The following is a 23537-nucleotide window of genomic DNA, read 5'->3' as shown; positions in this document are numbered from 1 at the left end:
AAGTGACCATCTTTTTGCCAGAACAACAGAAATTATAGTACATAGAACTTAAGGTAAAATTTCAAACACAAGATATTTCTGAAAATTAGACATGCATATTTTTGAATTTTTTACCTTTCATATCCAGCAAAAGTCCCCAGTCTTTATAGCAGAAATAAGATAATGTATTATATTACACTATAAGGCTTGAAGACTTGTAAATTAAAGACTCCTGTAAGGCAACTGACTTGTTAATTTTGTGTTTTTCTAGGGGTTTTGTTTGTTTGTTTGCTTGCTTAAAAATCAAAATGTACCATGGCCCACATTAAGTGGATCTAAAACTAGGTAACTGACAGGGATCAAAATGTAACTGTAAACAGATAATCAGGAAGCATTTTCTAGTGGGGTCCTGTAAAGATCTATTCTTGGCCCTACACTATTTAACATTTTTATCAATGACTTGTAGGGTTGTCAACTTTGGTTGGACGAATTCCTGGAGATTTGATCACATGACAATCTTTAATTCAAGATTAATCTTTCATTCCTGGAGACTCCTGGACAATCCTGGAGGGTTGGCAACCCTAACACTTGGCAGAACACACAAAATCAACACTGAAAGTCTGAGATGACAAAGATTGGGGAGTGGTAAAAAAAAAAAAGGATATGACACGTCACTCAAAGTAATCTGGATGGCTTGGTAAACTGGGCGCAAGCAAACAATATGCATTTCAATATTGCTAAATATGAAGTTATACCCTAGGGAAAAAAGAACGTAGGTCATATATTCATGTAGAGTCTATCCTGGGAAGCAATGTAACTGAAAAATACCTGGGGGTCACTGCGGATAATCAGCAGCAAATTAGCTTCAACGAGATGCTGTTACCAGAAGGGCTAATGTGATCCTTGGATATATAAACAGTGGAATCTCAAGCAGAAGTAGAGGGATTATATTACCTTTGTATTTGGCACTGTTTCAACTGCTACTAGAATAGCGTGCGCAGTTTTGGAGTCCACAATTCAAGATGGAGGATGATAAATTGGACAGGGTTCAGAGAAGAACCACAAGAACGATTCAACAGTTGGAAAACATATCTTATTGAGACAGACTCAAGGAGCTCAATCTATTTAGCATAAACTGAAGGTTACACTCTGATTTAAGTCACCCCTAAGTACCTACATAGGGAACAAATATTTGATAATGGGCTTTTCAATCTAGCACACAAAAGATATAACCTGTTCCAATGGTTGGCAATTGAAGTTAGACACATTCAGACCGGAAATAAAGTGTACATTTTTAACAGTGAGGATAAACAATCACTGAACAACTTACCAAGGGCAATGATTTATTCTCCATCATTGGCAATTTTTAAAATCAAGTTTGGATGTTTTTTTCTAAAAAACATGCACTAGTTCAAAGAAAAAATTAATTCAGGGAAGTAAAATGGTCTGTATTATGTAGGACAGACTAGACGATCACAGTAGTCCTTTCTGGCCTCAGAATCTATGAAAAGTTATGTTAGGACTTCTGTTAAGCAAATTATTATGGCTCAGCAATTGTTCGTAGCCAGGATACTAGTAATTCAAATATGGACAACAACAACAAAAGCATTGAGTGCAAAGCATACGACAGCTCAGATGCCATATAAAAATCTATTAAGTGGAACTACACAGGCATAGTATGCTATCAAAATACATGCACAATATGCTGCTGCGATGTGGCTGTCCTAGCACCATTCTGCAAGCCTAAAATGTAAGGGCTGAAAAGTGAAGAACTGCTTTTGCCAATGTGTGTCTATAGACAGGCTCAATGAGTATTAGGATAACATAACTTATGTCTGTACCATATAAAATGATTGTATATATAATATGCATGCTGTATATTTACACCCCCATTGGATAAAGGGAAGTAGACAAACATTTACATTTCATTTACTCTTTTCACAAGACGCTTTCTTTTGACTGGGGGGAGGTGGGGGGGAGAGAACAGGAGGAAAAAAGCCCAGTCCTGCTGGAAGTTTCTCTTCCTTTCTATATTTACAGTAGCACCTTGAGGCCCAAATCAGGGCCCACTGTGATAGTACTGTACAAACATGTAATGAATAAATTGCATGGAATTGGCAATAATTTCAGAAGTCATGAGTCAGACAATCCCCGCTCTCAAAAGAAAAACAGATTTTTTTACACCTTATTTATTTTTAAATCAAAGTATATTTTTTTAAACTGCCATCAGATTTTTTTTTTTTTTTTTGGCCTCTGTAGAGAGAAGCAGCATGCCCCCAATTTGCATGCAATCATCACAGAGTAAAATTCAACCTTAGATACAAGTAGTGTAGACCTAACTGTTCACTACTTGGATGGGATTCTACTTACCCTCGCCTATCACTTTATGTGTGGGGAGCTGCCATTGTACCCCTCTCCCTACCTGGACAGGACTGGATTAGGGTCACTGCCTCCTCACTCTCCATCATCTCCCTCAAGTCTTCTGTCCTTACCACCTGCATCCATTTGCCTCCCCATATTTCCCTCTTATTCTGCTACATATTTTTCTCCTTCTCTGTCACGCCACATTTCCCTGTATCTGCTACTCAAATTCCTTTGATTCCTGACATATTCTCCCTCCCTGTTGCTCCCAGCATCCCATTCTCAACACCTCCCACATTCTCCTGCTTATCCCTCAGATGGCAACTAAGGTGACCACCATGTTCCCTGAGCAGGCTACCTTCAGCCATTGGAAGCAATGAGGGCTGGTAGAGTCACTTCCAGTTAAAGGAACCTGGAGGCCATCTTGCTGCGGGCAGTCTGTGGCTTCAGTACACTGAAACTAAGTGAAGACAATCAATTTGTTAAGGGTACAACTTCACAAGACTGAAAGCAGGAATTAGAATGACAAGAATCCTTTAAAAAAATCCTTCAAATCTGCAACTTTGTGAAAAAATCCTGAGAGTTGCAAAGACCATATATAGTCCCTTTCCTAAGGATCTTACTAACTAGGTTAATGAAAAGATGTGACAGCTAGAGGAAACAAATGAAAATGGGAGTGATGATGAGGAGGTGGCAGAGAAATGGAAACTAGGACAGATTACAAAGGATGAATATAGGCAAACAACACAGGAATGCAGGGGCAAGATTAGAAAGGCAAAGGAACAAAATGAGCTCAAACTAGCAGGAATAAAGGGAAACAAGAAGACTTTTTATCAATACATTAGAAGCAAGAGGAAGACCAAAGACAGGGTAGGCCCACTGCTTAGTGAAGAGGGAGAAACAGTATCAGGAAACTTGGAAATGGCAGAGATGCTTAATGACTTCTTTGTTTCGGTCTTCACCGAGAAGTCTGAAGGAATGCCTAATATAGTGAATGCTAATGGGAAGGGGGTAGGTTTAGCAGATAAAATAAAAAAAGAACAAGTTAAAAATCACTTAGAAAAGTTAGATGCCTGCAAGTCACCAGGGCCTGATGAAATGCATCCTAGAATACTCAAGGAGCTAATAGAGGAGGTATCTGAGCCTCTAGCTATTATCTTTGGAAAATCATGGGAGACTGGAGAGATCCCAGAAGACTGGAAAAAGGCAAATATAGTGCCCATCTATAAAAAGGGAAATAAAAACAACCCAGGAAATTACAGACCAGTTAGTTTAACTTCTGTGCCAGGGAAGATAATGGAGCAAGTAATTAAGGAAATCATCTGCAAACACTTGGAAGGTGGTAAGGTGATAGGGAACAGCCAGCATGGATTTGTGAAGAACAAATCATGTCAAACCAATCTGATAGCTTTCTTTGATAGGATAACGAGCTTTGTGGATAAGGGTGAAGCTGTGGATGTGGTATACCTAGACTTTAGTAAGGCATTTGATACGGTCTTGCATGATATTCTTATCGATAAACTAGGCAAATACAATTTAGATGGGGCTACTATCAGGTGGGTGCATAACTGGCTGGATAACCGTACTCAGAGTTGTTATTAATGGTTCCCAATCCTGCTGGAAAGGCGTAACGAGTGGGGTACCGCAGGGGTCTGTTTTGGGACCAGTTCTGTTCAATATCTTCATCAACGACTTAGATATTGGCATAGAAAGTACGCTTATTAAGTTTGCGGATGATACCAAACTGGGAGGGATTGCAACTGCTTTGGAGGACAGGGTCATAATTCAAAATGATCTGGACAAATTGGAGAAATGGTCTGAGTTAAACAGGATGAAGTTTAACAAAGACAAATGCAAAGTGCTCCACTTAGGAAGAAAAAATCAGTTTCACACATACAGAATGGGAAGAGACTGTCTAGGAAGGAGTACGGCAGAAAGGGATCTAGGGGTTATAGTGGACCACAAGCTAAATATGAGTCAACAGTGTGATGCTGTTGCAAAAAAAGCAAACATGATTCTGGGATGTATTAACAGGTGTGTTGTGAGCAAGACACGGGAAGTCATTCTTCCGCTCTACTCTGCTCTGGTTAGGCCTCAGCTGGAGTATTGTGTCCAGTTCTGGGCGCCGCATTTTAAAAAAGATGTGGAGAAATTGGAAAGGGTCCAGAGAAGAGCAACAAGAATGATTAAAGGTATTGAGAACATGACCTATGAAGGAAGGCTGAAAGAACTGGGTTTGTTTAGTTTGGAAAAGAGAAGACTGAGAGGGGACATGATAGCAGTTTTCAGGTATTTAAAAAGGTGTCATAAGGAGGAGGGAGAAAACTTGTTCACCTTAGTCTCTAAGGATAGAACAAGAAGCAATGGGTTTAAACTGCAGCAAGGGAGGTCTAGGTTGGACATTAGGAAAGAGTTCCTAACTGTCAAGGTGGTTAAACACTGGAACAAATTGCCTAGGGAGGTTGTGGAATCTCCATCTCTGGAGATATTTAAGAGTAGGTTAGATAAATGTCTATCAGGGATGGTCTAGACAGTATTTGGTCCTGCCATGCGGGCAGGGGACTGGACTCGATGACCTCTCGAGGTCCCTTCCAGTCCTAGAATCTATGAATCTATGAAAAAATAAGCACAAACACTAAGAACCTGATCCTATGAGGTGCTAAGGCATTCTCGTCACCCACAAAAGAGTCCTTTAATTGACAACGAGAGCAAAATATGAGAATAGAGGTTAGCCAGCATCTCCCAGGAAATAGCCAAAAATTACCTAAATGAGGAACTGTAGGTTCCCAGGGTAACAGCTAAGAGATTATGATTATGCAGGGTTGGTTAACCTTCAGCTGTGTGTGTGATCTCAGGATCCTTCCACTAAATCCCCCAACATGTGCACCTGCTCAAATGTAATCTACAAATTAAACTGTACACCAGGGAGGTAGAGTACAGCTATACTCTCCGAGTACATTGGATAGTATGGTAGTCTTTGGACACATCTTTTTAAAATTACATCTATATTTTCCATCCTTCCCATCCCAACAATGCAGAGTGCCTCAAATTATAAATCCTGAAGTATTCTTTTGCCAGGACCAGTCTCTCCTTCAAAGTCTTCACCAAAGCTGGAGGAAAACCTGAAGAAATCCAAAAGCCAGCACAACCCAAAGTTGAATTTTGCTCTCTCTATATAGCATTACTGGAATGGAGAATGGGAGACACGTAGAAAGCCAAGTTTGTTCAACGGAAGGAGTTTATTAATGGTTTCCTTGAGATTAGTTATTTGATTACTGCTCTGGATATTTGTGTGGAAGGCTGAAATGGTGTTGCTGAAATCAAATCCTGGTATGAATTACAAAACGGAAGAGATCTAGGTGACACTCCATCACGGCTAAACATTATATGCATGACCACTATTCACTGGATTCAAACTTGCAATGTTTTCCATTTGTCTGAATATACAGCACTGAGCTTTTTCGAGATGATTAAAGAAATACGTTTGCCAAATAAGGGTCCCAGATCCTTTACAGGTTTCTCTCTCATCTTACAGGAAATTGCTGCTGCTTGGGTATGTTTTCATTTTAGAGGAAAATTCCTTTTATTTCTGAAGGAGGTGGGGAGGAGCCTGTCTAAAGTTTCCCCCCTCCAGTTAGAGTACCAACAGTGCCCTAGGTGGTGTTATACAATCAATCAACATAACTCCATTTAAAGATAGGATAGTATCAGCTTGTATAGGCACTACTTAGTCCCTAGCACAGAAGGCAGGGTGGGAGGGGGCAGTCAATCTCATCTCCTCTTCCCCTCAAACATCTCTGCATAATAAAGGGATGGAGACCCAAAAGGAAGAGATGCCTGGGGGAAGGTAGGGCTCCCTACTATTTTGAGGGCTGGGTTTACTCTGGAAAAGTTTAACTCTTTTTGCTTATATTAGCTTATCAAGGTTCTCTAATGTTGAACAGGTTTTACTGCTTGTGGCAGCATTTTGTTTCTACTCAGGCCTTTCCCCAGTTTGTAAGGATACAGCCAGGGAAGAATAACTTATAGAGAAGGAATGTTGAAGCACCTCTAACTTATTTCTACATTCCTATGTAAGGTCACAGAGATAAAGCAAGAACAGGCCCTACTGAGCAGGGGTCCCAATCTGGTGACAATTCAATGAATTTATGGAATATTTCTGGAAGCCCCCTTGCAATGGAAAGAAATGTATGTTTATTTATAAAAAAATACCTTTAGCCAACTTCTTTGAAAATTCTAACTGGAAAGGATGAGAGCATTTACAGAGGTATATGCCCACACCGCACGAGCATGCTTTCATACACATCTCGAAAATGGTGCTGGTTAATATTAGAAACGGCAAATTTGACTATCAAAAGCTTTAAGCAAGAAAGTAACCATAAAAAAAACACCCAGCCCTTGATTAAAGGTACTTTCACTTCAAAAATCACAATTCGTAGCAGAGTGGGAAGGTTTCTTATTAATAAATGTTAGACTGTTTAGTGTCAGAAGCATGCACTTCCAAAACCAGGTGCTGACAAGCTTTGCCCTCTTGCTACTTACTTCCTCCATATGTTCCTTGTCAGGCTCCTATATTAAAGAAACTTGTTAATTAACCAACATGTTAAAGGACTGTAATTTCCAAATATTGAATTGGAATTTAATACCGTATTTTAATCAGAATTTTACCAAATGGGGAGTTGAGGGCACTCACTATCTCTCAAGAGAAGCTTATTGCATCACAGGATCAGGTTGACAATGAATACAATCCCCCTACAATTCCCTTACAAACAAATAGATGAGAAGAGCTCACCTCAGCTCAATCTAAGTGCCAGGAAAAGAAAAATTTAAATGCATCAAAAGAAACAGACCAAAATAAACCTGATTGTGTCTTTTGAAACTTCAGCATCATGCCACACAGCTATATTTTAAATGAATACCTAAACCAAATCCACCCAAGATATTGCTACTCTTTTCCTTTTAAATCAATACACAAAAGGAAGAAAAAAAAATATCACATGCTTCTCCTTCACAATACATTGTCCTTAAAGACAAAATACACTTGGCTATCAAAAGGCCAAGTTTCTTTTACTGAAACTAAATCTTTTTTAGATTTGCCAAATCGTGTAATCCTATAAGATAAAACAATTTTAGAGGTGGGTTGGTTTTTGTTGTTTTTTAGGGGCATCAAATAAAATATGCAGAAGAGAGCACAACGAGATCTTGAGCATAGTACTTCTAAATTAATTTCACATTTTACATGAGGATCTAATATAATTTAGGTCAAGAGATGTTTGCCTTACGACTGTTTTAGTTAAGCTTCTGAAAAGATCAGTAGATTCTTGAAGACTATGCCTCACCTTTTGGGTTTTTTTTTAAAAGCCATTGCTTCAGAAAGGAAATTACACCTTCCAGAACACAAGTTAGTAGCTTTTTAGGGTTCAATCTTAGCTTGGCAGAAACTCATTTAGATAGACAAGGTTGGCAAGGTTTTATTGGACCAAGTTCTGTTGGTCGAATAAAAGATATTACTTGTCACCCACATGGTCTCTGTAATATCCTGGGACCAACACAACAACAGCAACAACATCACTGCATCTAAAAACTTAATTCAGTACACTTGCTATCATGGATCTCTGGACAAAGCTAAACGTTTTTGACAGCCTCAGACACTGGTAAGCAATCTAATATTAAATGATAACCAGGATTTTACTGAGAAATCTGAGGAAGAAATTGCGTTCAACTGCACCACGAAAGTACATCGCAATACTGCAGAAGAAATATATTTGCATCGAACAACTTGTGGGTTTTGTTTTGTACAAGTAGCTTTGATCATGATTCTGCATCTCAAACTCTTTTACTCTTTACACTGCAGAATCAATTATCTAAATTATACTTCATGAACCAAAGCAAAAGTTTTCATGAAGGTTGAATTTCCTGGAGATACTAAAAAAAAAAAAAATCCTGGGATGGACAAAACATTAGAATTTACTAAGTCTCTAAAATGCTTTGAACAGCAGCTGAAAGTGTTCACTGCAGGAAGGAGGTCTCAGCGTTTCTACCATGAGCCAAACAACCACTATGTAGGTCTTGAGGACACTACACAGGTCTTTCTTCTTCACTATGAAGCAAGGATGCTGCAGGTCTGTACAGAAAAGTACATTTGATAACCACTGAGGAAAAAATCATCCTATTCCCCATGGTACTAAGGCTGGCTCTGTAGCCCAATATCAGCCTTCACTGCAACAAGTACAAGCTGTATGTCCTTGCCTTAAGACCAAACATTTTAACCTCACCCTATCCAGCTGTCCCTATCACTCCACCAGCAATGCCAGCTTTGACAGTTCTCTTCTCCCACAAGCACCTCTGCACTTTCCCCTAGATCAGGAGTTCTCAACCTTTTTCTTTCTAACCCCCCTTCCCCAACATGCTACAGAAACTCCATGGCCCAGCTGTGCCACAACTTCTTTTTCTGCATATAAAAGAAAGGACCGGCATTAGGGGGTAGCAAGTAGGGCAACTGCCCAGGGCTCCATGCCACAGGGAGCATCACGAAGCTAGGTTATAAATAAATAAAATAAATAAATAAATAAATGGAGATATCCTATACCCTAGAACTGGAAGGGACCTTGAAAGGTCATTGAGTTGAGTCCAGCCCCCTGCCTTCACTAGCAGAACCAAGTACTGATTTTGCCCCAGAGCCCTAAGTGGCCCCTTCAAGGATTGAACTCACAACCCTAGGTTTAGCAGGCCAATGCTCAAACCACTGAGCTATCCCTCCCCCCTTACTCAGGTCAAGAGATGTTTGACGTACTCAGTCGCTCAGTCTTCAGCTTTAGCCTCAGGTGGTAGGGCTTGGGTCCCAGGCTGCAGTCCTGCACAGCGGGGCTTTGACTTTGTGCCCTGGGCCCGAGCAAATCTAACACAACCATGCTTGACGGACCCCCTGAAATCTGACCACGGCCCCCTGGGGGCCCCAGTCCCCTGGTTGAGGACCACTGCCCTAGAATACAAAAGGGATAGAATGAATGGCACTGATCTACAGGATTATAAATCCAAACTTTGTTTTCTATGCTATGGTCTGTCAGTTATTTTTTGTGACAGATGTCTGATCTCTAGGTACTCAACAGAAAGACTCACCAACTCATTTCACATCAGATCAAACACCTATTAACTTTGGCCTGATGTCAGAGACTGATACCAAGTCTGATGCATATGCCAAATACACTAAGCAATGCTGCTATATACATTTGAATGAGCTGGTACTGAAGTTACTTTTTATACTAGCCTTTCATCACAACAGATCTGGATTCAAATCTAGGTCAGGACCCTCATGAAAATGAGTACAACATTCACTTCTTTGATATTTGTCCATTTCACAGATTCTGTACATAAAGTCAGCATAATATGCTGAACCGGTTAGAAGGAACCTAAGAATGGAATGATAGGGATACTGCAGTCTAGAATTAAGGTTCAAAAGAACGTCTGTAGGAAAGTTTGAATCATACCTGTCCATAGTCAGTGATTCTAGTCAGCAGTTAGTTCTTACTTTCACGAGTATTCAAACTGAACACTGAAAATCCTACCATACAGCTAAGCAATAGCGGGGAAAAAACTGCTATGAAATTTATCTTCATTGTTTACCAGCTTGACCTCTAAGCAATCATCCATTTTAAACCAGTCAAACTGAAGATTGGCCTTAGGCTTCTGACGCCCTCTGTTCTGAAACCTTTTCCATGGGAATATTAGAAACATAACCTGACACACATTGGTACAAGTTCATGTGCTTAAGGCAGCTGATTTACTTGACAGTATTTCGAGGCTCAGGACTCCAATATAACCTAACCTAAGTTACAAGCATTTGATAAGTCACATACAGCAACTTTTTGAATTTAATTCTCCGAAGCTGAAATGTCATCACCTAGCTCAGTAAACTGCAGTTACTAAATTTTTTCCTGGTAAAGCTCAGGCTAAATTTTCTTTTCTAGAATTCATCTGCTGACCATCTAGAATCACAGAAAAGGAACGGAGGAAGGGAAAATCCTATGTTGCATAGCCACCGTCTGAGCAGCTGAAAAGAAAGTTTAGAGAGGACACAGATTAAGGGGAAAAAAACATAGCCAGCGCTGAGGTTTCAAGTTTAATTTTGTACTGGGTATTTCTACAACCAAATCACTATGATCGAAACCAATACTCTCTTGTAACTTTCCCTTCATGTGTCCCCTCCTCCAAACAAGACAAGCATTATAGATAGGCCCTACCAAATTTATGGCCATGAAAAACACATCACGGACCGTGAAATCTGGTCTTTCGTGTGCTTTTACCCGATCCTATACAGATTTCACGGGAGAGACTAGTGTTTCTCAAATGGGTGGTCCTGACCCAAAAGCGGGTTGTGGGGGGGGGTCACAAGGCTATGGGGGGGGGGCACAGTATTGCCACCCTTACTTCTGCGCTGCCTTCAGAGCTGGGTTGCCAGAAAGCGGCAGCTGCTGACTGAAGGCCAAGCTCTGAAGGCAGCAACGCAGAAGTAAGGTTGGCAATACCATACCATGCCAGCCTTACTTCTGCGCTGCTGCTGTCAGCGGCTCTGCCTTCAGAGCTGGGCTCTTAGTCAGCAGCTGCTGCTCTCCAGTTGCCCTTCTCTGAAGGCAGCTCCACCACCAACAGCACAGAAGTAAGGGTAGCAGTACTGCAACTCCCCCTACAATAACCTTGCAACCCCCCTACAACTCCCTTGTGGGTCAGGAACCCTACAATTACAACACCGTGAAATTTCAGATTTAAATAGCTGAAATCAGGACATTTACAATTAATTATTAAAATTCTATGACTGTGAAATTGACCAAAACGGACCGCGAAGGGTCCTAACTAGAGAGATGTCCTTCTGTCTTTGGATCCTCCTGTCCCGGATTTTAGAGCAAAACCCCTTTCTCTCCAAATATAGACAAACCTTCTCTTAAGTTTCTAACCAAGTTCATTTGTATTTGATTATTTCCCAGTGGTGAAAGCCTCCCTGGGCTGACACTAAACCACTGCTGGGATTTCCAAACAGACATAGCTCAGTAGGTCATCTCCCAGGGGCACTACTGGAGCAGCGTGTGTCATGGCTACACCCACCGAGCACCAAATGATCTGTACCCCGCCCTTCAGCACAAAAGCATCTAATCCCGGGAGCTGCAAGTGTCTCTTTTATGTGTTGCAAAGAGCCACAGGAGACACAGGATAATTAAATCAGTGTTTTAATTATTAACTAAAGTGATTAACCAATCAGGATGCTTTTACTGTTATTGACCAATTGTAGTTGATAAAATAATAATACTTGGTCAGTCATTGTGCTGTGAAAATAATATATAATTTATATATAAACTAAATATTTCCCCCATCATCAGGGCTGGCGCTACCCATTAGGCGACCTAGGCGGTTGCCTAGGGCGCTACAATTTTGGGGACGGCGACCGCGGCGGTATTTCGGCGGCGGGACCTTCTGCCGCCTCTGTGGGGGGTGGCAGAAAAGCTGGCGGCTCTCCTGTCTGTCATACTGTTTAAATATGAATATATAATAAATCAAACAATGAATTCACGCTACTGTGGCTCTTTTGGGTAATCTTGATTGCTAATTTGTCTCCTGAACCACTGCGGTCTGAGCATCACTGATCTAGTCAATCACTTCAACTCATGCAAAACTGCTTCTTACTGTCTTGTGTCTATTCTACCTGAAAGTAGATCTGTAGAGTAGTCACACTAATTTTCCCTTGGCCCAAAAGATAAAGTAAAAGGCATACATCAATGTTGTATAAGGTAAGAGATCAATCATTATAACAGGTCAAATGTAATCCTAATGAGCCAATTTGGTTCCCTACTTTCCTTCCCCACAATACATCACTGATTATCTACATAAACAGAATTCAGGATGTCCACAGACATTTACCCCTCAGAAACGAGATCAGTCATAAACGGCTTAAAATAAACAATTAGAAAGGCTGCCAAGCGTTGTGAAATAAAAAATATGTTCTCTTTAGATGAAAATGGAAGATGAATCCTAGCTTACCCTGAAGGACTGAATGCTTTCACTGATGTTATTAAGGACAAGGTGGTGGTCTGATCAGGCAATTTCATTCAGTTGATAGGAGTAGTGATATGGGTAGAGGGGAGGGAAAGTGGAAGAAGTGAAAATTTAGCAGCAAAGCTTTCATTTTAAAGCAATAAACCAACCCATCACTCCTAAGGTAGAATTATTTAATTGTAATGTCCTAATGTCATTACTATTAAACAGAGCACGAAAATGTTCCACTCTCTGCATATAGATTACTGAGGGAAGTGAATGGAGCTTGCTTTGCCAACAATCCCCTGGGAAGGTAACTTCACAGCTTTCAGCCATGCTGACAGTTTCTGAAGCAACTTTCGAACATTTCACGTTAGCGTGATGACATGGCTCTCCATTACCGAGCTGAATGCTTGCCATGGTTTCATCAACCTGAGAAGGTTACGTATAAAACATTTTCTTTCCATAGCAGAATGGGAGTTTCAACAATGTCCAAAACCTACACGAGCGTGACTGAATTCTTCATGTGGATCAACGAAGTGCTGGTCAGAAAAGTGTCAAGAAATAAAAAGGATTTTCCTTCAAATGGAAAGCAGCTCCTTCAGCTGTTTTTTTTTTTTTTTTTTTTTTTAAGTAATAATTCATTTGGAGGATTTCAGCCTGGTCTCTACTGTCAGACAATCTATCATCATCATAAGACCATCATAGATGATCATAAATCAGTCCAGTACTTTAACTGCAAACATATTATAGAAGTCAATGAGGATGACTTTGGAACACAGCGTAAACAGATACTATGCCTACATTTAACCAACACTATTAATTGCTCATTTTAACGAATATTCAAATTCTCTTTTACATACAGCGATACAAGATCACTAATCGCTCATTAACTGCTAAATAGGTTATAAGAACCACTGAAAGTCTGTTTTACTCAAGCAGCTGCTTGAATTTAAGAATGCCAAAGCACAGATTAATCCATTTGCCTAGGGCACACCTGAGTAAGTGAGAACTCTTTTCCACCATCCAGAAAGCCTAGTCAATTGAATTCACAGCAGGTACAATAGGTAAAGTTACAGGAGCACAGCACCAATCTACCTCTGCCACTGCAAAGCTGAATCTAAGCACAATTGAACAGGAGGGGGAGAAAGACACAGAAAGAAAAGGCAACCTGCTATTCCAAAAATAAAAAAGATAAATAGCAGCTTTATTTGGTGGGAAAAATTGCCCTCTTGGTAGCTGACTGGAGTTACACTGCTACACCACAGATGGAGGAAAATATGAATTTTGTATATTGAGGCACATGAACTGTGTGACAACAAGATAAAGGATTGCCAAGGGGGAAAAAATATAGGATTGGTATCTGAACTGTTAAACACGGACTAGGAGAGGTTGATTGCCCTCAGCACCTGAGCAGATTGGGCCTTTGCTAGAGCATGGGGAATGATTGCCTTCCGTGTGCTATTCATAAACCAGGACTTGGTAAGAGTTATTTTGAGTGCTCTGCATATGGTTTCAAAGTTGGCCATAAAGGAGAGTTACCACTGAGCAATTAAATATACAACATCGTGTTTTCTGGTCACAAGTACCAACATTGTTTATTATGGAACATGGAAGTAGCACGGGTTTGTTTTGCCAGGACATTGCTAAGAAGGTAGAGTTCAGGTAGCTTGGGTGCCCTGTTTGAAAAGGGCAGCCTTGTCTCCCGTGTTTCTTGGATTTATAACACTTATGTCTAACATTCTTGAAAAGTAACGTGTCCTCACAATGCCCATATTAGTCTGCAACCTTAAAGAATATCCCACCCAACAGAAAAAAAAGTAAGTGTTTTGTTTGTTTTGGTGGTTTTTTTAATTGTCAAAAACTGCCGGAGAGGAGCCCTGTTTTTCTGCAAATTCTAGGAAGTCCATAAGAAAATAGGTACAACCCAGTACACCTTAGACAGTCAGGCGAAAAAAATGCTGCCTAGTCTGCTAGCCACAAAATCTCTTGCTGACCATATTCACTGCAGACTTTCTAAGATCATTTGAGAACAACAACAACAAAATCTCCTGCAAATATCTGTAAATCTTCAGGGTCAGTGCTCTTCAGCACATCCTGGAGGGTGCAGAGCTGTGTACTGCCAATGTTTTGGCTTCCTTATGTATGTGGGACTTGTCTAGGGTTACCATATGTCCGGTTTTTCCCGGACATGTCCGGCTTTTCAGCAATCAAACCCCCGTCCGGGGGGAACTGCCAAAAAGCCGAACATGTCCGGGAAAATGCCAGCCGGGCACTTCCCCTCCCGCGGCTGTTCTGCTCCTCCCCTGACTCTTCGGCTCTGTTTAAGAGCCGAGCTGCCCGAGCGCTACCGGCTTCAGGCAGCCCCCTTGCCTCCGGATCCCAGCCGCCGGCCGGGCACTTCCCCTCCCGGGCTCTGGTGGCACAGGGTCCGGAGGCATGGGGGTTGCCCGAAGCCGGTAGCGCTGGGGCAGCTCAGCTCTTAAACAGAGCCGAAGAGTCAGGGGAGGAGCAGAGCCTCCGGCGGCTCTGCTCCTCCCCTGACTCTTCGGCTCTGTGTAAAAGCCGAGCGCTACGGGCTTTGGGCAGCCCCCATGCCTCTGGACCCTGCGCTGCCGGAGCCCGGGAGGGGAAGTGCCCGGCCGGGGGTGCAGGGTCCGGAGGCATGGGGGCTGCCCGAAGCCCAAGTGCTACCGACTTCACGGTTTGCCGGGCAGCCTCCAGACCCTGAGCCCCCGGCTGGGCGCTTCCCCTCCCGGGCTCCAGCTGCGCTGGGAAAGCGCCGGCTGGGGACGCAGGGTCTGGGGGCTGCCCGGCAAACCGTGAAGCCGGTAGCGCTCGGGCAGCCCTTTTTGTGTGGCTGGGAGGAGGGGGCGGAGTTAGGGCGGGGAAGGGGCGGAGTTGGGGCGGGGAAGGGGCGGAGTTGGGGCGGGCTGGGGTGGGAAATGGCCAGGGGGTCCTCTTTTTTTATTTGTTAACTATGGTAACCCTAGACTTGTCCTCATGTGAGCAGGAAGGGGGACAAAGCAGTTGGCAGAAAGCTTGGAAGTGGCATGTCAGAGTACAGAAGTAGCTATTCCAACATAAAAAGAAAAACGCCAAACTAAACAAGTCCTAAGTGTTGTGGAAAAACAAAACCTTGTAGATATAAATGCAGGAATAAAGGAGTACAACATTTCACTACATTAAAATAATTCACCATACCAAAACAGAAAATTAAGATCATATGCACTTAGTTTCTTCCTATGCTAAATCTAAACACAATGGAATGTCTTCCTCAATGCAATACAAACAAAACCCCCTCAAGACTTGATGAAATATTCCATGCTCGGTCAATTTTCCTAGAATCCAATAAGGAATATGTTCAATATAAGGCTATATAGTGTTGATTCTAAAAAAAATTAGTATTAAGATCGTCTGGCAGTAATGATATTGCTTTTGATCCCATTCCAAAAAAACAACAACAAAAAAGCAGCATCTCAACCTTTCTGTGGATCAGAGTATCCTCTTACTGCTCTTGAAATTCAACCTTGCTCGCGTGATAGTGACCTGTTGGCTACAAATGAGCAGATTATAATGAGTTTTCTATTAGAAACTCAAGGTACACAGAATTTAAATGAAAGTTAATTTATTGCCATCATAAATCTCTAGAAGAGGAAAGAGATTTATAGCACTGGAACTTCCCTATCACAGACTTTCCTTGCACAATTATAAAGGCGTCTGGCTGCCTTGAAAAGCTAGGAGATTATCACCAACTTTTTAAATCTGACCTAAGTCTATTAATTAAAATAGTTGAACTATTAAGTGAGCATGGCCTACATTTGCTACAAGAAGGTGGAGTGATAGGCTAATCAACAAAATAGTTCATGATTGAACGCAGACTGACCAATTACAGAAATCATCCTTTCTGTTCTCAAAGAGGCAAGCATCACGTGACTTCCCTGACCAGAGCATATTGATATCAGTGATCCCTGGTGATCCACCAATGCTTGCATAGCCATAGAAAAATAGCCCTGTTGATGTACTCTCTGGCAAGGGGCTCTGGCGCCAAAACAGAGATATACATGCCGTCTATCACTCCACTGCGGTTCAGGGACCCACTACTGCAAATCCACCTACTATGTCTTGCACATTGCCAAGAGTCACATTCCTGTGTAGCAGAGGCAATTAATGGCCCTGCACACTTTCATGACAATGGCCCCCAGAGCGGATTTTCCAACTCCAGAATGATTTGGTAGCAATCTGGCATTGCAAGTTTCCGCAGCGCAATCGCCACTCGCTTCTCCACTGTCAGTGCAGCTCTCGTTCTGGTGTCCCTAGGCCGGAGGTCTGGGACAAGCTAGGCACACAGATCCATGAATGTGGCCTTGCGCATCCAAAAGTTTTGCAGCCACTGCTCGTCATCTCAAGCCTGCATTACGATACAGTCCCACCAGTCAGTGCTCGTTTCTCGGGCCCAGAAGCAGCGTTCCACCACCTGCAGCTGCTCCGTGACCATCAACAACAACCTTGAATTGGTTCTCGCTACGTTCCACAGCAATCTGTCCTCCGAAAAATCTTCATGATTGCATTATTCCTGTGGCTCTGCAAATACCAGAGAATCATGCGCCTTTGCTTGCAACACTTAGGACAATAGTGTAGGGCTGTGCAGGCTCCATGCCTCTGTCAGACATGACAGATAATGAGGAGAACCATGAGAGTTCATTGGATTTTGAAAAAAGATACCAAAATTAGGGGATATAGAGAACCTGGATTAAGACAGTTGCATGCTGGGAAGTTAACCCCTTGCTCCCAGTAACCTCTGTGCAACTTGTTTAGGCCCCGCCATGCTTTGCCAAAACTTCCCAAAAGACAGTAGCCACTTGCACACTGGGATACCTACCCAAACTGCACTGCACTGTGCATCAACACAAATGCTTTGGGGGAGCAAGCACAGCGCTGATGCAAGGACACAAACATGCACACGCACAAGCAATATATAAACTGGGGCATCTTTCTGCCAAAGTAACTTGCGTCAAACAAAGTTTGTAGTGTAGACGTGGCCTAAGATTTTCATATTTAGAAGACCACTGCTGAAGAATGGCTACAGAAGTTACATGGAAATTTCTTAAAATACAAGCTCATTAAAATAATTCTTATTGAAACTGAAGAGTTCAGCATTTTGGTCTCCCCTGAGCACTTTCAAGGCATGCTCATGAATTCCGTACAGAAGACTTGGGTGTTCAGTATGATGTGGCCAGATATTAACTTTTATACTTTGATCTACAGTTTAATAGGGAGAAATGCTACAGTGCACCAATAATCCCTTATAGTTAAATGAGACGGTAAATATCTTTAAAAGCAGGATAACTAATGTCAGAAAATGGCACACAAAGCAGGTCTTCCATACGGGGCTTCTATATTATAGATGCAAGCAACCTTAAAGACCTAACTGAAGAACTGTTACATTACCTTAGCCAATCGGCTCATCTGATCTTCGGAGAGAGTGCTGCTGGTCCTCCCGGGAGTTTTGGTGGGCTCTGAGCCATCAGCTTCTACATTGGGCCAGACTTTCAAGTCATGCATTCCTTGACGGAACATACTATAAGAAAGATGCAGCACCACTTTAGTAAGTTGCAAATACCACAGCCATCAGTATCCAAGTGCAATGATAGTACTCCCACATTCCTTTTGCCAAACTTTCAGAATCACACTGACATACATTATTTAACTGACCTGCAAAGTGCATAGTAAGTCATATTTTAGGTGGCCTTCATTTTCAGTGACACGTACAGTTTAAAAATAAATGAATAAGATTCTAGTAAGTGAAAAAAATTGTCAATTCCCAAAGTCAATGAGGTGGCACAGGTGTAAACTGAAGGCAAGACTTGGCCTTCGACTTTTATTACCAGTGACGATGCATGAGGCAGTAAGAATGCCACCTGGTTTACAGATTATGCTGCTGACTTTAAAGAGCAGGCACTTAGGAACAAATATCTTTTTTACTTGTAAACTGAGCAAGTGTGCTCTGAAAGTCAGCAAAGACAAATATGGAACCCTTCAATGCCATTTGCACAAAATGTTGTATGTGGTGTTGTTGTAGCCATGTCAGTCCCAGGATATTAGACAGACAAGGTGGGTGAAGTAATTTCTTTTATTGGATCAACTTCTGTTGGTGAGAGACACAAATTTGGATCTTACACAGAGATCTTCTTCACGTTTCCCAGACCTTAAGAGCTGCTCTGAGTAAGCTCGAAAGCTTGTCTCTCTCACCAACAGAAGTTGGTCCAATAAAAGATATTCCCTCATCCACCTTGTCTAATTTTCACAAAATGACTTTTTAGACATGCACAGGTTCCACGATGATGAGCACAACAAAGGCTAGCTAGTCCAGAGCCACATACCAATGAACACCCAAAACTTGGACTCCTGGCATATACGGGTTGACTCTCTGCACTTCAGCTGGGATTTTTAACAGACTCCTAAGGGAATTAGGTACAGAACTCCCACTGACTGTCAGTCACAGTTGGTTGTCTAGTTCCCTTAGGCGCCTTTGACGATCCCACTCTTCCTGAATTAGCTTTACCTTATACTAATACTGCATAGACAGGTATTTTGCATTTCTTATCCTTTTAAACAAACAAACAAAAAAGACTAGTCCTTATTTTATGATAAACTCTGGTTGAGACAAGTGCACTGGTGCTTATCAATGTCATTACAACACTGAAAGAGCACATGCCAGCCAAATGTTGATGATCTGTTCACACTTCAGACTAAGCACCTATTTCCATACCTATATAAACATGCAGTGCAGACAGTTGCTAATACAAGAACCTACTGGAGTACATGATTTGAAGTGGTCTCAGCACTTGCAATTTTAAAACTTAAGAGCTTTCAGAACTTTCAGCTTGTCTCCTTTAGGGACTTTCGAACCAAAATAGCTACATCTTTGCAACACTCCACGGCAGATCAGCTGCATGAGTGTAAAGCAGGCAAGTCACATTTGTATAAGCACTGCTTTATACCATTGTAGCTACATCAGCAATGTAGCTACATCAGCGCATCACTCCCTAATATGCCCATTGATTCCTTATTACTGTGCACAAATGCAGTTCAAACTATTATTTTACGATACCATGCAAGGAAAAGAAACATACCCATATTTTCCAAAGAGCGAGACTGTTGTTCCCCCTACTGGAACTGCTTTACCTGGCCCATACACATCCCAAATTGTCAGAGCCACTTGTGCATTGCGGGGCAAGTCAGGATACTTCACAGGCAATTTTAGCCATTCATTCCAACTGAGGAGAGAAACTCACGGTTAGTTATGAGCTTCATATTTCAAATTGTTCTATTTTATACTCCATACAGGTATTTTCCCCTAATATTTAAACTTTGAAGGTAAGGCTGAATATGGTCATTTGGGCTCTGGCCCTGTACACACTTACACACGTGGAAGTGTTTGCAGGATCAGAGCCAAAGAGAACATATTCAAAATTCATAACTGAACTCTGTTGATGGGAATCAAACAGCCTTGCAAAATTGTCATGAACATTTACAGGCCCAGATCAAAAAATAAAAATAAAATAAAATGCAACTCAGCCACACTTAACCAACTGAATAGAAAAAAGGCACAAATACACCTCTACCCCGCTATAACACGGTCCTCGGGAGCCAAAAAAAATCTTACTGCGTTATAGGTGAAACTGCGTTATATCGAACTTGATTTGATTCGCCGGAGTGCGCAGCCCCGGAGTGCTGCTTTACCACATTATATCCGAATTCATGTTATATCGGGGTAGAGGTGTACACACATTTTAGGCATGCCTCAAAAATAGCTAACTAAAGTTACTTCACTAACAATAATAATTATTAAACGTCAGGGGTGCTATTCTGAAAAAAATCAAAGTAAAAAACACCAATTGTCACTCTTAAAATTTCCTTTATAACTGACAATTACAAAGATAGCTTTATTTTACACATCCTAATATATCTGAAACACAGAATTTTTGGCTTCTCTAAACTGGTGAAAACTGTTTCACTGAAGGAGATATTTCAAGCAGAACACAAATGAGGATTTCTGCCCTTTTCTCCATAAGCAAATGGAAATTGCTTGGCTTGATGTAGTTTCCACTATGTAGTTATGATTTGCAAATGAGATACATTTTGACATTTCCTTTGTACCACAACGGGCTATACTGCTTGGATTTCCTAGCAAATAAAACATGTATGCTACTTGTTATACCAAACAATCAAATCGCTGTTCACCTTGCCTTTGCAGAGATTTTACAGCCAAAAGGGCCCATTATGATAATCTTCCTAACTTCCTGTATATGCTGTTCCTTTGCCTGATCCCTCACCTCCTCACACTTCATTTGTTTTTCTCCACTTGTTCTCTAGCCATATGTCAGGACTGTAAGCTATTTGAGGTAAAGAGTATCTTTTGATTATGTGTGTGTACTGTACTCAACACAATGGAGCTCTGACTGGAGTTCCTAGGCACTACCACAGTACAAATAATATTAAACGTATTAAGAATCAAGAATGTGAAGAAAACATCCCCAGACTATTGATTAATAGTTTCTCTTTTATAATTTGTCAATTTTGGAAAAGCCACAACATATATTAATATAGTTCAATGTCCAAGTACCTATGATGTATATGAAATACAATATAGTCACTTACTTCCATCTAGTGCTAAAAGCTTTGTAGGAAGTCCTAACTGGAAGAGCAAGAGGTTTCCCTTCTGCAAACACTTGGCAAGTTACATACAAGTCAGAACAGGTCTCCTGGTATAATCCCGAGAACTTCAGCATAGGGTCTTCCAAAACAGCTTTGTAACTCTTCTGTTCTCTTTTCCCTTCCAGACTTCCTCTAAATTAAAAAAAAAAAAAAAAAAAAAAGTGATTAAACCAGAATTTTAAGTAACCCAGTTATGCCTAGTTCATATGTGTTAACGGTAAATGCCAACTTCATTTTAAATACACACAGTACTGGGGAGTGGAATGGGATTTTTATTGAAATTATTAAGCACAGAGGCTGGCTATCTTTGTCTTGCAATCATTAATTGTACTGGATTACTATTTTTCAGAGAGAAATGTCATCTAACTATGTGAGAAGGATTCAGAAATTCAGTGACGTGACCAATGAATTTAGCTTATTTTTTAAAATTGATTATTTAATGTAATGTATGACGTATCTTAACAGAGAAATCAGTGAAGTTTCTTCCTGTGACTGAAGTGGGGCATTGCAGTGCTCCCTGCTGGAGCCCCCAACTCACCCCAGTGTGACAGCCAGAGCTGTGAACCCCATGTGGGCTCAATTTTACAACAGGGAGCCTACCGACAATGCAATTCACATTCTTGTTAGTTTCACTAGCCAGCATGGAACTCACAGCTGGAACTGTGAAACAGACAAGAATGTCAGTTTCCTTTCTGGTACACTCCCTGCTGTGAAATTCAGCCCCTAGGCTCACAACTGGGCTGTCACCCAGCTGTGAGCTCTGCACCAGGCTGACAGCTGGAGGTGGGGGGACAGCTGTGTGCCCAGTGCCTGCTCATTTTCAAAGGAGGGAGCCTACTAGCTGTGAAACTGACATTCTTGTCAGTTTTAGCTAGAGCTGTGAGCCCCACACTGCTGCTCTGAGCCAAAGGCAGCCGTGAAACTCACAAAAATGAAAACCAAGGTGAGTAAGGCAGTGTCTATATGGACACTGTGTTGCCCTAACTACACTGACATAAGCACTATGCCTCTCATGGAGGTGGAGTTATTATGTTGGTGTAGCAGGCCACTCACTTCAGTGGAAGCAGCATTTTAGCTTAGACACTGACATAACTAGGTTGACCTAAGCTGCCTTACCATGACCTAACTCTGTAGTGCAGACCAAGCCTAAGTTATGAACATACTTAAGTGTTTACAGCCTCCAGGCCTGACTGTCTATACCGAACGTGCAAAGTGTTATCAAACGAACAAGGTGAACAAGATGGGATGGGGGGGAAAGAAAGGGGAGAGAATTTCTCCCCCCTTCTAATATTAAGTGTTAATGGTGACACAAGCAGGTTATCAGGCACAGTAGCATTAAGCTGCTAATGCACCTTTATCAGCTGACCTGGTCAGACAGTGTTTATACCAGGTTAAGACTAACCCCAAAGAAACGTTTCTAAGGTTTTCTGAAGGAAACCAGACAGGTTTGAGCCAGCGGCTATTCCCCAGCAGCGCCTGACACCCAACCCTGCTGCAGCAGTGAGACCCTGAAGGTGAAACTGACGGGGCTGAGCAGGACTGCCCCAGCTAAGAGACCCGCTGGACAGGAGCAGGGCAAGTCCCTGGGGTCCCCAGCTCCATTGCAGGGAGCACTGCGATCGGACCCAAAGCCAGTGCCAGGCCCCCTGTGAACCAACAGAGCCCCCTTTGTAGGTGCAGGGCCAGGGCCCTGGGCCAACCCAGCTCCCTCCATCGCCCCCGTCCCGACCCCGCTGGGACAGGGCAAACCCCGGGCCCAGCTTCCCTCCCCCACCCCCCAGGGGAGCCTTAACCCAGCCCTTCCCCCACAGCCCCCATGATGGGCTGCGCCCCCCTCCCTTCCTGAGGTGCCCCCTTCACCTACCTGCCCCGAAAGGAAAGATCCTACCTCCCCCTCAGCCGGGGGGGGGGCAGCCCCGAGTCCCCTCCCCCACTCCCAGCTGGGGGTGCAGGGTAGCCCCGAGTCCCCTCCCCCACTCCCCGCTGGGGGTGCAGGGTAGCCCCGAGTCCTCCACCGCCCCCAAGCAGGGGGGGAGGGGCGAGCGCTGCCCCCCAGCCCGGCCGCCCCGCTCCTCACTCACATCTTCAGCTGCACGTTGATGTCCAGGTCGCAGCTATACACGTAATAGAACTTCTCGGCCTCCCCCATGGCTGCTCCAGGGACCCCCCCGCTGCAACCGCCGGAGCCCTCAGTCAGCACCTCCGACCCCTGACCCCGGCGGCTCCGCCAATCCCAGCATGCTCCGCCGCCATCTTGCTTAAGGGGACGCCGGCGCCGCAGGCCGGAAGAGCTGCCGCAGCCCCGGCATCCGTTCTTTACCAAGATGGCCGCCCCGGGTGAGTGCGATAACCAAGATGGCCGCGCCCTCTAACGTCTTCACTAAGATGGCTGCCCCATGGTATTGGAAAGCAAGATGGCTCCCCCCCATGCTAGGGACGCCAAGATAGCCACC

General features: G+C 42.7%; 1 protein-coding gene across 2 annotated transcripts in view; it reads right to left on the bottom strand.

Annotated features, from left to right (window-relative positions):
* Positions 1-23307, bottom strand: part of PIK3C3 (phosphatidylinositol 3-kinase catalytic subunit type 3) — a 139032-nt gene extending 115725 nt beyond the window's left edge. Inside the window, exons 1-5 of one of the 2 annotated variants that reach the window (XM_034773560.1) lie at positions 23166-23307; positions 21028-21216; positions 19500-19643; positions 17815-17944; positions 6883-6909 (exon numbers count right to left, since the gene is read on the bottom strand). In XM_034773560.1, coding sequence (XP_034629451.1) covers positions 6883-6909; positions 17815-17944; positions 19500-19643; positions 21028-21216; positions 23166-23233 — 558 coding nt within the window. In that variant the 5' untranslated portion in view covers positions 23234-23307. The remainder of the gene's footprint in view (positions 1-6882; positions 6910-17814; positions 17945-19499; positions 19644-21027; positions 21217-23165) is intronic. The other variant, XM_034773561.1, reaches the window with a different exon arrangement.
* Positions 23308-23537: the final 230 nt, after the last annotated feature.

This window comes from Trachemys scripta, chromosome 6 (genome assembly GCF_013100865.1).
Source record: "Trachemys scripta elegans isolate TJP31775 chromosome 6, CAS_Tse_1.0, whole genome shotgun sequence".
Taxonomy (NCBI): Eukaryota; Metazoa; Chordata; order Testudines; family Emydidae; genus Trachemys; species Trachemys scripta.
This window is presented reverse-complemented; position numbering and strand designations above follow the sequence as displayed.